The sequence below is a fragment of the Miscanthus floridulus genome, chromosome 17 (assembly GCF_019320115.1).
Source record: "Miscanthus floridulus cultivar M001 chromosome 17, ASM1932011v1, whole genome shotgun sequence".
Taxonomy (NCBI): Eukaryota; Viridiplantae; Streptophyta; class Magnoliopsida; order Poales; family Poaceae; genus Miscanthus; species Miscanthus floridulus.
The window spans coordinates 83482143-83496826 of record NC_089596.1 but is presented as its reverse complement, the minus strand read 5'-3'; the positions used below and the strand labels follow the sequence as shown (position 1 = coordinate 83496826).

At 45.9% G+C, this 14684-nt stretch overlaps 2 protein-coding genes and 1 long non-coding RNA gene across 4 annotated transcripts; 2 read left to right on the top strand and 1 right to left on the bottom strand.

The window, feature by feature from the left end:
• Positions 1-260: 260 nt before the first annotated feature.
• LOC136517211 (uncharacterized) lies at positions 261-3477 on the bottom strand. Of its 2 annotated transcripts, none has more exons than XR_010774245.1 (3): positions 2846-3477; positions 2354-2754; positions 261-1159 (listed from the first exon to the last, which is right to left on the bottom strand). It is a non-coding gene; the product is annotated as an uncharacterized lncRNA (long non-coding RNA). The 2 variants fall into 2 exon arrangements; XR_010774244.1 differs by having other exon boundaries at positions 2354-2693.
• Positions 3478-4620: 1143 nt separating this feature from the next.
• LOC136516955 (protein NETWORKED 2A-like) lies at positions 4621-8166 on the top strand. Its single transcript, XM_066510460.1, has 2 exons — positions 4621-5350; positions 5448-8166. The coding sequence occupies exons 1-2, from the start codon at positions 5257-5259 to the stop codon at positions 8033-8035; spliced, it is 2682 nt and encodes an 893-aa protein (XP_066366557.1). The 5' UTR covers positions 4621-5256; the 3' UTR covers positions 8036-8166.
• A 1326-nt stretch (positions 8167-9492) lies between these two features.
• Positions 9493-12609, top strand: LOC136518604 (GATA transcription factor 25-like). The gene is made up of 3 exons (XM_066512275.1): positions 9493-11581; positions 11665-11835; positions 11925-12609. The coding sequence occupies exons 1-3, from the start codon at positions 11075-11077 to the stop codon at positions 12315-12317; spliced, it is 1071 nt and encodes a 356-aa protein (XP_066368372.1). The 5' UTR covers positions 9493-11074; the 3' UTR covers positions 12318-12609.
• Positions 12610-14684: the final 2075 nt, after the last annotated feature.

Sequence of the window (14684 nt, the reverse complement as noted above, 5' to 3'; positions counted from 1 at the left end):
GATAGATGCACTTTCGCCTAACTTGCGACGCGCGCAAAGGCGCGCGCAACATACTAGTTACAAACATACATTCTGGGAGCATCATATCTATACAATTGTCTAGTCGTCACATGGACATATTCAACGCTCATAGTCCAAACAAGTCAAATTCACAATTGGTGTATATATTCAATGTCCACCTTCTCAAAGACAACATTAAAATATTCAATGTCCAACGTATATTCTGAATATTGTAATTTTCACTGTACAAACAACAAAAATTGCAATCAACATTCTTAGATTGAAACAACAATCAACAGTCACAAATTGACAAATGCATTCAATCATTAAAGTCAATATTGAGATAAAATCTCAATTCAACAATAAGTTACAACTTTTCTGTTCTGAAGCTTGGCTTCTCAAACTATTGATGCCGCCCTCCTCCAGAAGCCATATGTTGTGGCCGCCCTTGCTCCTGCAGTTGTGTGGTAGCTGTGGCCTTGCTAGCAGCGGTTTACACCCCATCGAATCAGGAGCCCTCTTACTGTAAGCTCACACTTGGCATTGCCTCACCACCTTCTCTGTACACAAAATGTTTTCGAAACAAACTAATACGGAGTAGCAGCAAAGGAGGAGCAATGTGGATGGGAAATATTGATGTAAAGTTGTATGCCAAGACTGTAGAGCTACAGGCTGAAGCCATGCCAATCAGTAAATTCTGAAGCTACTCAAACATCATAGTGTACTATGTTCAGTACCTACTCAAAACATATATATGTGACTGATCATTTCATCAGATCATTTTGAAGTTCGAAGCAAGGAATCAAATTGCCTAGCAACATGGAAGTTCTCAGTTCCAAGCGTTTTTTTGTTCATATGCAAAAAAGCTCACAAATGAAGCTAGCAACTGAGAAATCTAGTTCAGTTAGAAATTCGACATGGCTCTAGTGACCAATCAGACTTCCTGCAACATTAAGCTGAAATTTTTCATTTAGAGTTGACAGTTGCTAGACTTCAGCAGCAGTAGCGAGGACCACAGGGAACATATTCCTTCCTTCTTACCTCCATCTTAATTTGTTGCTCCCCCCTCTCTGATCTGATCGATGGCAGTTCCAAGGACCAGGGCAACACAACTCCAAAGTGGCATATAGTAGTACCTGTAACCAAAGTACGCCTGCTGCTGCAACAAAAAAAAGCAGGAACCAAGAAAAATCAGATGCGTCATCTAGAACCAAGAAGATTTTGAGCAGATGGAGTCCATGCTAACTAAAATTAAGATTTATTATTTATGTCAACTTTGTTAGTATTAGGTAGTTCTGTAGGTGTACTGTTGTTGACTTGTTGGTCCTAAAACTGAATGGCTAGCCATTTGCTACCGTTCTTTCCAGGTTCCATTAATGGTTATAAGTGAGTAGCATCACATGAATTGCTATAGGAATACGAGAAGCAGTGTTCAGTGCAGCAGCAAACTGAAGAAACAATCGAGTCTAACCCGCTCAGCTGTGCCCTCTACAAACCACAGTAACCAGACCAAACCGGCCATTGCCGGGCTGGGTTGAAAAACCAACAAATCAATGTAAACCATGAGTGGACAGGGCGGGCCTGGTGCAAGCGGTAGAGTCTTATCGCCTGTGACCGGAAGGTCCCAGGATCGAGTCGCGGTCTTCTCGCATTGCACAGGCGAGGGTAAGACTTGCCACTGACACTCTTCCCCAGACCCCGCACAGAGCGAGAGCTCTCTGCACTGGGTACGCCAATTAACAGGGAGCAATGAATCATAGATAACATACACGAACAAAGTCATCAATACCATTTTAGACATGCAAATATTGCTCGAGCTATTGAGTGTAAGTTAAATAAACAAGAAAAGGGTTTCTTTACCTCTTCCTGTAAATCTTTATTTTATTCAATTCTAATCCAATTAATCCAACCAGACGAAACAACAAGTTTCAAGTTCATTGGCTGCTATCCCCTCTCATTCTCAGTGGCCAACCACACAAATCATTTGATTTCAGTTAACAACTTGAGCAGTCTAGAAGTCTGACATAACTAAATTCAAGAGATGTCTAGTAAAGCTAAATATCACCCATAAGACCATAATCTGCATAAAAGTGAACGTAAGCACAACATAAAAAGTCATACCTGACAGAGGAAAAACAAAGGCAAGCATAACAGAATCCTCGTCAATATGATTTTTTGACTACTGACCAAAGAAAACAGAAATGTTTTGTTAATTATTAAGTATTCTAGTTAGTACCATACATTAGTAGCGACCTACAGTGGACTATCATATTAACAAATCAAGAGCAGTGAAATATACTATATCGTTGCGTGAATGGTTAATTGTTAAAAGCCAGCCAAGCCATGCACTCACGCTGTGCCAGGATAGATACAGTCACTAATATCAATCTTTGGGCTCATCCTTCTTTGACAATGGTGAGCACTTGACTCTCTGATCCAGCCTTCTTAATTGACAAGGTTCGCAGCATGTACACAACCTTCGACTTTACTTTCTCGGTGCCTGCATCCTTGGTTGGTTCCTGACACCGCTGCATCTGTCTCACCAGTCCCCTGAGTGCTCCTCGCCTCTACAACAACCACTGGCACCATATACAGATCGATAGAGTGGCCCCTCTCAATCTTACTGTCATTTCTCGTCTTCTCCTCCTCCATTGCTTTCGAAGATTAACTCCTACTAACTCCGGTTCCTCCATCTGATATGGGGATAAATAACTCTCAGAACCCTGGCTATCTATTCAATAATCTATCCACAAACTATCAGCAAGAAAGGGGATGGAAAAACATTATTACAAACAAAAATCACATATTTAGATCCAGAGAAGCAAAGAACAAACCACAAAGTTACCTGTAATCCAAAATCAGAGAAACCAAGGAAGTGCTTGGCTGCTGCTCCTTCTTGGTCGTCGCCACTCGGGACCAACGCCGAGATGCTCACGGCCGTAGCGCCGCCCCCACTTGCAGGTGCTGCAGGATCCGGTAATGGGGGCAACCGGCAACGGCAACATGATTCCTTCCTATCCATCTCCTCTCCTCTGTCTTCTACCCCATTGATCCATCGACGAGGAAGAGACTGCTCCTAACCCGTTGTGGATCCGCAACGAGCAAGACAAGCGGGGTGGATGCCGATCCGGTCGGTTGCCGCCTGCAGTTTGCCTCCCAGTCCCAGATTGTGGCAACCGAGCGGGACAGAGAAGAGAGGGAGCCGTGGAGCTGGGGGGCCGACTACTGGGCGCGACAAGGAGGGGCGGGGCCGAGCGGCATGGTGGCCAGGCGGTGCCACAGCATGACGGCCAGGCACGAGGCAAAGCGGGCTGCGACAGATGGAGAGGTGACGGATGGGGAGGGCCGGAGGGGAGAGCGAGGCGAGGTGGGCGACGTGCTCCGAGGCGCCTGGCCCACATGTCGGCGCAAATGGGAGTTACAGGGGTGAGATAGCGCAGCGGCTTCACCATGGCCGGTGGACGGGTCCTCTTCCTATTTTTTAGCTGTATGTATATATATATATATATATATATATATATATATATATATATATATATATATATATATATATATATATATATATATATATAATGGGGAATTTTCACTACGGACACCGCATAAACGTCTAATATGCTGCTGGACACCGCCAACTCCAAAATATGTCCAGTACCATTATAAAATCGGGGTTCTTTGCCGCTGGACACCGCACCAATTATTTTATTTATTTCTCGTATCCACGGAGAGAGAAGATATGAGAAATGACCTTTTTGTCCTCGTCTTCAACCTTCGGTTGTCCGTCAGCCATGGCTGAGGGGCTTTGCGCGTGGGAGGTTGGGGGCGGCTCTGGCCTGGCTGATCCGGCAGTGCGACAATGCTGGGCACTCACTGGTCCGCGGCAGGGGCTAGGCGCGCAGGGCGGAGGCGGCGGCGGCCTACCTAAGCGGCAGTGACGCCAGCGACTGCGAGCACGTCGCCTTGGCCTTCTTCGCGCGCAGCCGTGCCGTCAGCACCACCAGTCCACCGCCGGCGAGCCTCGTCATGTCGAGCGTGGTGCGGCAGCACTCGTGCACCTGGGTGACGCGGCCGCCGGGGCCCATGGTCCCCGCGTGATTGAGACCGGTTCTTGAATGTGAGGCCACCGCCGGCGCCAATGAGTAGGCGCGTGAGCAACAAGTGCTGGAGCGCGTGGGAGCCGTGGAAGCATGAAGCAGCTGGCACACGGCATCCAGATCGCCACGCTCCAGCGTGCGGTACAGCTCCTTCACCACCACGAAGGGCTCCGCATCGACGGCGTGGGAGGTCCGCCCAAGCCGTGTGTCTTGCTGCTGCTGCTGCAGCCGTTGCTTTGTTTTTTTTTGTGGGAAAAATAATGAAAGAACAGAAATCGTCAGCCATGGAAGTCGCCGGAAGTGAAAAAACGACGGCGGTGTTTTACAGCAAAAGTTAGTAAACAGCTATAGGTCGAAGACGAGGACAAAATGTCATTTCTCATATCTTCTCTCTCCGTGAATACGAGAAATAAATAAAATAATCGATGCGGTGTCCAGCGGCAAAGAACCCCGATTTTATAATGGTACTAACATATTTTGGAGTTGGCGGTGCCCAGCAGCATATTAGACGTTTGTGCGGTGTCCGTGAGCAAAATTCCCCATATATAATAGATAGAGAGGAGATTGTGCAGTTCACACAAAGTGGGTGAAGTCGACTGAAGACAGCACCGAGCGGCGCCGCCCTCCCTTGGGCGCATGGGGCCACCTGATGAGCTCCCAGCAGGCGCAGCGGCGAGGAAACACCGCCAGTCCACCACCACCGTGCCGCCCGCCTCGTGCGCCGGCGTCCAGCCACGTGCGACGTGCGGCAACACAGCCGACCGCACCCGCCGGGCCACGCTCCGAACCCCCCACAAACCAGCCCATGCCGCCCGCTTCTCGCGCCCGGCCATCCGCACCGCCGGCCGCGGGCGTCGCGCCCAGCCACCCGCCCGTGAACCACCACCCGCTCGCCCGGCTGCGGCAACCGCACGAAAGGAACCACCCCTGCCCCCTCCCTATTTTGCCATGCCGCTCCCCGCCACCGACCCTACCTCCCCCTCTTCTCTCCCCCGGCCCCCCCCCCGCGGCTCGGCCCGACGCCACCACGATTTTCGCCGCACGGCGCACCCTCGCCACGTCTCGGCTCCACCCACCACGTTGTGGCAAGGGTGCGGCCTACGACGCGGAGTAGGAAGAGGAGAGGGGAGCGGGCGGCCGCGCCGCGGTGTGACCCGGGCCGGCTATGCTGCAGCGCGCGGCGAGCAACGCCTACTCCTGGTGGTGGGCGTCGCACATCCGCACCACCCAGTCCAAGTGGCTTGAAACAACCGTCGGCGGTAAACGGCCACATTTTCACCTGTCATCCCCCGTCGTATGACGAGTTCGTATTGCACATTGCTCAATGATTGTCTTTTTCTTTCTTTTGCTGCGCAGAGATGGAGGACAGGGTAAAGTCCATGCTCAAGCTCATTGGGGCTGATGGCGATTCGTTCGGCAAGAAGGCAGAGCTCTACTTCAGAAGCCGGCCAGAGCTCATCAATCACGTGGAGGAGATGTTCAGATCCTATCAGGCCCTTGCCGACAGGTTTGACCGGATATCCAGTGAGCTGCATAAGGCCAACCACACCATTGCCACCGTGTTTCCGGACCAGGTGCAGTTCTCAATGCAAGAGGGGGATGGTGAGGGGTTCCCGAAGGCAATCGGTGGGATTGATCTCAGCAACTTCAAATTCCCTGCACTGGAAGGCTTGTCCATGGGCTCGCAGAGCGCGAGCAGGGGCACCAGTCCGGTCCCCAAGAGGGGGACCCAGGCACACCGGAGGGTCACCTCCAACATGACCAAGGAGAAGGCGCAGGAGGAGATAGACAAGCTGCAGAAACAAATCCTGGCACTACAGACTGAGAAAGAGTTCTTGAAGACCTCTTATGACAGCGCACTAGGCAAATATCTAGACATTGAGAAACAGGTGGCCGAGTTGCAGGATGAGGTCTGCAATTTGCAAGATGCTTTCAGCACTGGTGTAGCCATTGAAGACAATGAAGCTCGGGCATTGATGGCTGCACAAGCCATTATGTCGTGTCAGGATACGTTGGTGAACTTGCAGGACCAGAAAAACAGATCGACTGAAGAGGCGAAGGTGGAGCTCCGACGGGCCAATGAGGCAGTTGAAAAGCTGAAAAACTTCAAGAATGAATGTGGGCTGCCTCATGCGCAAATGGATGGGCATGATCACCATGAAATAGAACTGGTCCATGCACTGCCCTTCGAGGATGCTGATGATTCTGCTCTGAATGAGGGCAGGCTTGACCTCCAGGAAATATGTCAAAGAGTCAAAGAAATAATTGAATCTTACCCTGAGCTATCAGTTGCAGAATTAGCGGATAAGGTTGATCGACTTGTGGAAAAGGTGATCAACCTTGAACTTGCTACTACTTCACAGAATGCTCAGATCGATAGAATGAAGACTGAGATAGATGGCCTTGATGAGCGCTTGCATGCTTTGGAGCAAGACAAGGTGGCTTTGGTTGTTGATTCTAGTAACATGGCTGACAGGTTGAGGAAAGTTGAAGAAATGCTGCAAGAAGTACAACAAATTTGGAAGTCTGTACAGAATGGGTCCGAGAACATTTGTAAACAAATGACTGAAGCCACCCATGAACTTACTGAATTCGTTGAAACATTACATGCTCCTGAGCAAGAAATCAGTGAGTTCGTGGATTCATTGCGAGACTCCAAAGGCGATGCTTCTCTGGAAGATGACTCAGAACTGACAAGTCTGTCTGTGCAAAACGAGCCATCCAAATCTTTACATGGCACTACAAGTGAAATTGAGAAACATGAAGAAACCTCAGAAGGTCTTGTAGCCCAGAAACAGCTGGTTCCAAAAGAATCCGAAGGTGAGGGTAAGATTGTATTAGAAGATTATGCGTCTGTACTTCAGAGCTACAAAGATACAGACCAAAAGCTTTCAGAAATTGAGAAGAGAAATCAAGAGTACCATCTTGAGGCAATGTCAGAACTGAAGGAACTTAAGAGTGCCAATGCAACGAAAGATGAGGAGATCCACTCTCTTAGGCGCATGCTAAGTTCTTTGCAGAAAAAGATGAGTGCTTGTATTATTGAGAGTATAGAGAAGTCAGAAGAAGCATCCAAGATAAGCACCAGTCCTACTACAGAAGATAAAGAGATTGCTAAGTCAGAAGAAACATCCAAGATAAGCACCATTCCTACTACAGAAGACAAAGAGATTGCTGAGATAGAGGAATACATTAAGCAATGGCAAGTTGATGACTCGCTAGCTTCTTCGGTTGCAGAGGAGAAATTTAGAGTAGAAATTGACAGGGTGTTGGGGGAGAACTTGAACTTCTGGTTGAGGTTTAGCACATCATATCATCAAATACGGAATTTCCAAATATCCTTTGACATGTTGAAAACTGAGATGCACAGATTGACTGATGAACAGGAAGACGGGGGCACCTACGGCTTTGCTGGTAGTTATCAGGTAGCAAAGCTGGAGTCAGCAGTACTAGAAAAGAAATTCAGGGATCTAAATACAGATCTTCAAGTTTGGATTGAAAAGAACGTGCTATTGAAAGGAGAGGTAGAGAACAGATTTTCATCACTATGCAGCATACAAGAAGATATATCAAAGATCACAACTCTGGATAAATGTGATGAAGTTCACTTCAACCCTTTTCAAGCTGCAAAATTCCAAGGAGAGGTGCTTAATATGAAACAAGAGAATAACAAAGTTGCTAAGGAGCTAGAAGCTGGGCTGGACCATGTAAGAGGCCTTCAAGTGGAGGTTGGAAGGGTGCTCTTGAAGCTCAGAGAGAATCTCGAGGTATCTATAGCAAGAAGCCACCGAGCCCAACAAAACTTCCGGAACCTGTCAACAAAAGCCGGGGTTCCCCTTAGAACTTTTCTGTTTGGCTCAAAGCCAAAGAGACCATCACTCTTTTCGTGCATGGGTCCTGGGGTGCATAAGCATCACAGTGGTTCAAAGGCTGGGCGTAGATGAGTACTGGCAATTTGTTTTTTGGCATTTAATCCTAAAGAGATCTCAGTGTACATGACAATTCATATGTGACAAATGCTCTTAGGCCTTAAATGTAAAAGACCCTCATCTCCTATATCAAATTTGGTTTGTGATTGTCCACTCATTCCTGCTTTGATACGTTGTCGATATGATATTCATTTTGGAATTGAATTTGATGGAAGTATATAATGTATTAATGTGAAATTATTTAAAGTGTTTTAGGTACTGGAAGAACCTCTCTTTGTACCCCTGTTTCTCAATATCTTCAGTTGACAAAAGTACTGAACTGGTGTTGCATTTTTGATGAGTACTCAGTTACAAAAATGGTGCTGCAACTGTTTTGTAGTTGACCTACTAAGACAAAGTTACCTCTTGTCGTTTGAACCTTTTGGGATCTTTAATGATGGTGGGAGAGAACATAACTAACAATGTTATGGATAAAATCAAACTCCATATTGTTTGTTCTGGAGCAAAACCTAAACCTTTTTAAAATAATAACTGCTGGTATGCACAATATGGTTACATTTTTCAGTTGGTGAGATTATTTTCAATAGCCATAGAAATGCCTTTTCAGGCAGTACAATCTTGGAGAAGCATAATGGTCCCAACAGCAATCTTACTTTCAGATTGCATTGCATTTTTTCTGTGCATGGTGTCAATAGAATAGCAAGTTGCATGAGGTGTTGGTTCCAATTTCCATTGAGTTTTTATGGTTTTATCTATGTCTGCTAACAAAATTGATTTAATATGATACTTGGTTAATGTAATAAAAAGGTAAGCCAAGTCTCTTATCAAGTCAGGGCATTACTATTTTCTTGAAGAAGGCAGGACATGTCATGGGCGAGCATGGTACAGTGGTAAAGTTTCTCCACTTTAGCCTGGAGCTTTCAACACTGGAAACACTCTTTTTAAGACGGGAAAGATGTAGGACTGCTGCCGCCAGGGCTTTTGTGGAAGGAGGATGCCAATATCTTACATTAGATGGACTTGATCAGGCATGTTTTATATCAATGCTTTATAGAGAAATAAAATACAACTACCTTTGCTGTTTTTTAATTTCTGAAGATTTTAGTAATTTCTAGGAGATGACATATGAGCTGTCAGTTATCAGATATGACCAGTCCTGTTCTATCCGCAAAGTAGTTACTGTTATCAGCTCCATGCATTGTTTGCTTTATGAGGAACAGTTTTGTTCATTCTTGATCTACCCATAGGCTTTCTCAAAAGCTCTTCTTCTTCCTGAAGTGCTTGGTTCCTATTTCCTACCTTTTTAAAGTCAAACTCAAATTAGGGCTTGATAACTTTTTCCAAATGGTGCATATCTTCTATATGGAGCTCAGGAGCTGCCTTGCAAACATCTATATGAACTATTAATTAACTCTCTACTGACTTCAGCAATACTTGTCATGATTCACGAGTTAAATTTTTTGCTACAGAACTGGAACCTCATTGTACAGAAATGAAGATAATGCCTACCTGTTGACTCCAGAGTCTAGTTGAGGCTCAGTTGCTCAAAGCTCTAGAAGCCAAGAAAGGAGGGTTTGAGTTTTTGTATTTCCTCCTGACAAGAGTATCAGTATCGAACCACAGTATGTTTATCTTCTACTCTCTTTTCCTTCTCCATACTGTACTTACTATGTTGTGTTTGTAGGTGGATCATTTTTCTTATTCTTTGGGAAGTCGGGTGGGGAGGCCCCTACCTGTTTTTACTAGAAACATTAAAAAAAAAGTACAAATGCATTTGAATGCATAATTACAGGTGTTGGATTTGCACCAATAGTGAAAGAAAGGTTAAAAACAGATCAAAACAAAGGAAATTGCAGCCTCAAAGATGAGCACAAATGAGCTTCAACTTCTGAGTTTATCTTAGAGCATACAGATTTGGCAACGTATGATAGGATCATGGCGTACTAGCTCCTGCAGCCTGTCCTGTGCATTTTTGTGCCCATCTCTTTATCAAATTTCTTCTTGTTTCTTTGTTTGCTCTGTGTTTCCAGAGACACAACATTTGTTATGCAGTTTTCTCTTATCAATCCAACACAGTTATTGTTGTCATTTTGTTTCTGATTTCTTGCTAGTCAAATGTTGCAAGTGGATCCAGTTGGCAATGTAGACGTGAATTACACATTTGTTTCTTACCTCATCTCTAATTTTGCTCTTGTCCTTTGTAAGTGGCTTCATTGACAAACCCAAAAGAAAATTCAGAACTGCAGTCGAAAAGATAGGTTGCATGTGCATCATAAGTCCCAAAATCTAGTCACTTATGTTTAGTGTGTTCTTTTCCTTTTTAAAAAATAAAGAAGTGTTCTCAACTTTTGAAGAAGCACTACATCATTCTCTTAGTGGGTTTCTTCGGAAAAGGAAAGCTAAGATTTCTTATTCATCTCTTGCAGAGAATTCAGTCTTAGTCGCGTTCGATTAAGAAAATGTTACGACTAAGGAATGTTTGATGTATCCGCTCTTGCAAAAGGTCCATACATGTATAAACATGTTCAGTAAGATGTATTTTTATACCTTCATTTCTTATGCGGAGATGTCACTGGAAGTCTGGAATCGACTTCTTTGTGTTTATATTAATGCATATTTGGTTGGAGTATATTCCTATCTGCAAGTCTGACACCTGTTCATTTTTTCTTTCTTTTTTTGTGAAAGGATGCCTGTTCATTCTTGAAAGGTGTTTGATTCAGCATAAACTTTAATCTTTAATCAAAGGCAATATATTTTGAACTTCTTTTGTCTTTTTTCTATGGTTTTGCTGGATAAAAAGAGGGACAACTTTTTTATGAGCTATGTATGTGCCTTGCCAGAAATCTCTACATATGAATATTTTCATATGACAGTCTGACTGTCAAATAGGCAGTAAACGAGACATGTAAAGTATTCAGTATGTATCGGATGACATCTTTGACATGGTGGTTGTCAGCTGAGTAGTGTAGTTAGCATGTTGAGCTGGTATGCTAGTAATTTTCTGCCTTGTTAATGGAGTGGCCCTACAAAACCTTTGGTTTATACTATTGAACTATGCACCAAATCTTCTCTTTTTATACCAACCCTCCTTCACTTGCACTGACTGCCCAAACACATCAGAGGGATTCACGCCCAAAAGCCATGTTCCATCCTTCGGCCTCATCGCCACCCAACTACAGTGACCTCTCCATGCACCATGCAGTGAGCTTCTCCTCTGCTGTGCCCACAGCGTCGACTGAAATTCCTCGCGGGGGTTTCTTCCAAGGCAACGGTGGCTTGCTAGCACTTCCCAATGTTGCTGCATCAGCGCCGCCTCTCTACCCCTCTTCCCTGCCTTCCTACTACATACATAGGAACATCAACTCGCATTTCCTCCCTCTTCACCTCCAGTTGTCTGAACAGCTCAGCAGTAATGCCACCTTGTGTTGCTCGTCTCCTTCGGCTTCGGCATGCCAGTTGCCTCTTCCCCATATTCCTTCTTCCCCTTCCTCATCTTCCGGTGACCTTTTGGAGTTCAGCACTGGAGCCATGCGGCGTGTCTTCAGTACTGGTGACCTCCAGGTAATCCAACAGACCTCAAGCTGGTCTTATAGCTGATCATAAACAAGTTCTAATCATTTCTCACCCATGTTGATACAAAGCAGGTGATGAATGTCGCGGCGTCTCCACCACCACTTTCAGGTGACCTACACGGCCAAGATGCAGGGGGGCCTTTCACTCAGAAGGTTGGCCGTTACAGCGCTGAAGAACGCAAGGAGAAGATTGAGCGTTACCGTACGAAGCGTAACCAGAGGAACTTCCACAAAAAGATCACTGTAATGATTTCCCGCAACACACAATCTGCAAATGCAATCCCAATACATGTCCTCTAATGCATCTGTTGCTCGGACCCGGACCTCTTCAGTATGCCTGCAGGAAGACGCTGGCGGATAGCAGGTCCAGGGTACAGGGCCGCTTCGCGAGGAATGCCGAGACAGAGGCCGAGGCTGTTGCAGGCCACGAGAGGGAGGCCTCAGACAACAACAGCTACGAGCACTGCCACTACAGCGACCTCACCACCACCAACAGCAGCAGCAGCAGCTGCTGCTACGACATCCAGTGCAGGGAAAGTGGCAAAACCACAACATTTGACGACGGCAAGTGGTGGTGGGAGGCGCCGGTGGCCGCGCCAGCTGCAGCCAATGGGCATCATGGGCACCATCAGTACCAGCAGCAGCTTCTTGATTTTGACATCGACATGGACATGGACGGAGAAGATCTGTGGGCCAGCCTGGCTGACATGTGCTCTGGGACCTGATCGACCTGGGCCATGCAAGGGGCGTCTCCTGATTGGCGCTGTCTGGTGGGAGGAAGGCAGGGAGCACCAAGCGGCGGCTGCCGGTGCCCGTTGCCGAGGCAGTGCGGTGGTCAGAGTGGCGTTGCTGACCTTCTTGTGCCGTAGTGCATCCTAGTAGTATTTGTTAGGAGTAGTGAAAAAACAAGACACAGAGATGGAAACCCCCCGTCTCATCTCATGTAAGAACAGATTGTCCCCTGGTGTTCCGTGTTACCCTATTTTGCAATGCAATCTTCCACAAAAAGTTTGGCCATGCTGTTGCTTTTCTACATGCCTGAATCGTTAAGCCTCTGAGTGCTGCAACTTTAGGACCATTTTTTTTTGTCAGTGTTGAGCTGTTTTGATTTGTCTTGCTTGCGATTTGCAGTTGATAGTGCTGGTGCATGTGTTTGGCTGCTGTTAGTGGCATTCTTCGGTTTAACATTTTTTGTCGCCGGCATGACAAGCTGACAACGAGCTGCGTTGGGCTTGTTTGGTTTATAAACCGTACTTTTTCAGCCAACGAACATTATCTTTCTCTCACACTAAATCAGCCAACGGTACTTTCAGCCATGACAAACAAGCCCAAATGAACAGGGCAACTATGAGACCACTGAACCTATGCCGTGTGCCGTCTCCGAAGGTTCCCAAGTGTGGATGGTGATTGTCACCGTCACTGATAGGTGTAACAGTTTGAGGTGTGGCACGATATCATAAGGGTGGCAGAAGCGAGCTTGATACATAGTTCCGAGGGTTAAGAAAGACATGATTGTGACAAATAAACGAAACACATGTATAAGAAAGGAAGTGTGCAAGGCAAAGGTTGGGCTTGGGCATTACATCTACGGACCCCATACGTGCACTATGTCTAATGTCTTGAAACTGTACTTATATACACTCCCCAAAACTAAAGGCCATTCTGATTGTATAGTTTTTTATCAGGGCTTTTGGATTCCAATTCGTTGGTACTTCTTTTTTGGCTATGCGCTTCTATGGCTTGTGCTACACGGTAACGTAGCTCATAAGAATTGTGCAGGGAATAGTATAATAATCAGAGGCATATGGTACTGCAAAAATTCTGCATTTTGCATTGAGGGAAACGATTCGTAGCTCACCTGCTGAATTGTGTCGATTCACGGACGTGCCACCTCTTGAGTGAGAGAAATTCATTCATCGTTTTAAGAAGCATACTTTCCTCCTTTTTTCCTAAGAAGAACTGATGGAAGACGCAGAACAAAAAATGCAACTACAGAATCTGGTCATGGGAACAACTTTTGCCTCGATGTGATCGGCAAAAGTTGCAATATTACCCTAAATGCAGAACATGGACGGTCGTCTGGATGCTGAAGGTATCTTGTTTGCTTGAAGCCATCACTCCCTAGCCTACCGCAAACAGAGTCAAGTCAAGAACAGTTTCATCAGACACTATTTCACGTTTCACCGAGAAAAATCTCTGAGAAAATTCTCCGCGTCACTACTACACTGTCCCAGACTAATATCGTGATCGATCTTTCTGAAGCAACAGGCCGATTCCTTATATCCCAAACACGGCCAATGTCCAGTACCTGACCTTTTTGACCATCCGAAACCGCCCAAAATGCAAACGGTACTTCAAACAGGCATCATCCGATCCGAGAATAAAGCAGCAATTGCTGTGCGTGCCTAGAGTGTTCGGCTGGCTGATTGAATAAGCCAAAATACTGTTCTAGCTGGGTTATTATGAGAGAAAAATACTATTCTGACTGAAAGACATGCGAACAGTACCCGCGTGAATGGGCTGGCCAGCCTCAGCCGCGGCAACCAGCCAGCCGAACGCGCTGGCTACAGAAATTCGAAGAGGCGCAGCATAAAACACCCAATGAAGGAGAGTTCCGCGGACTCTTCCTTTCTCTGGCGAATGAATCGTGTATACATATATGCTGCGTACGCGTGCACTTTGGAACAACCGTCAGTGGAGCAACAGACGCCAAACTGTGTCTCTGCAACTGGCAAAAGTGCAGCAACAGAGGCCAGGATATCAGCTCAAGATCGGTCAAAGGGGAATCAGAACCCCAATGCAAGGTATTGCGACTCAAGAGAAGGGCAATGAGTAAGCCTTTTTACACTTTGGCCTTGTTTAGTTCCTCTCCAAAAGTTTACATCGTATCTCATCAAATGTTTGAACACATGCATAGAGTATTAAATATGGACTAAAAAAATAACTAATTGCACAAATTGCGAGGAGAATCTTTTAAGCCTAATTAGGTCATGGTTTGACAACACAGTGCTACAGTAATACATTTGCTAATTACGGATTAATTAGGCTTAATAAATTTGTCTCGCGGTTTACTGATAGATTCTGTAATTTGC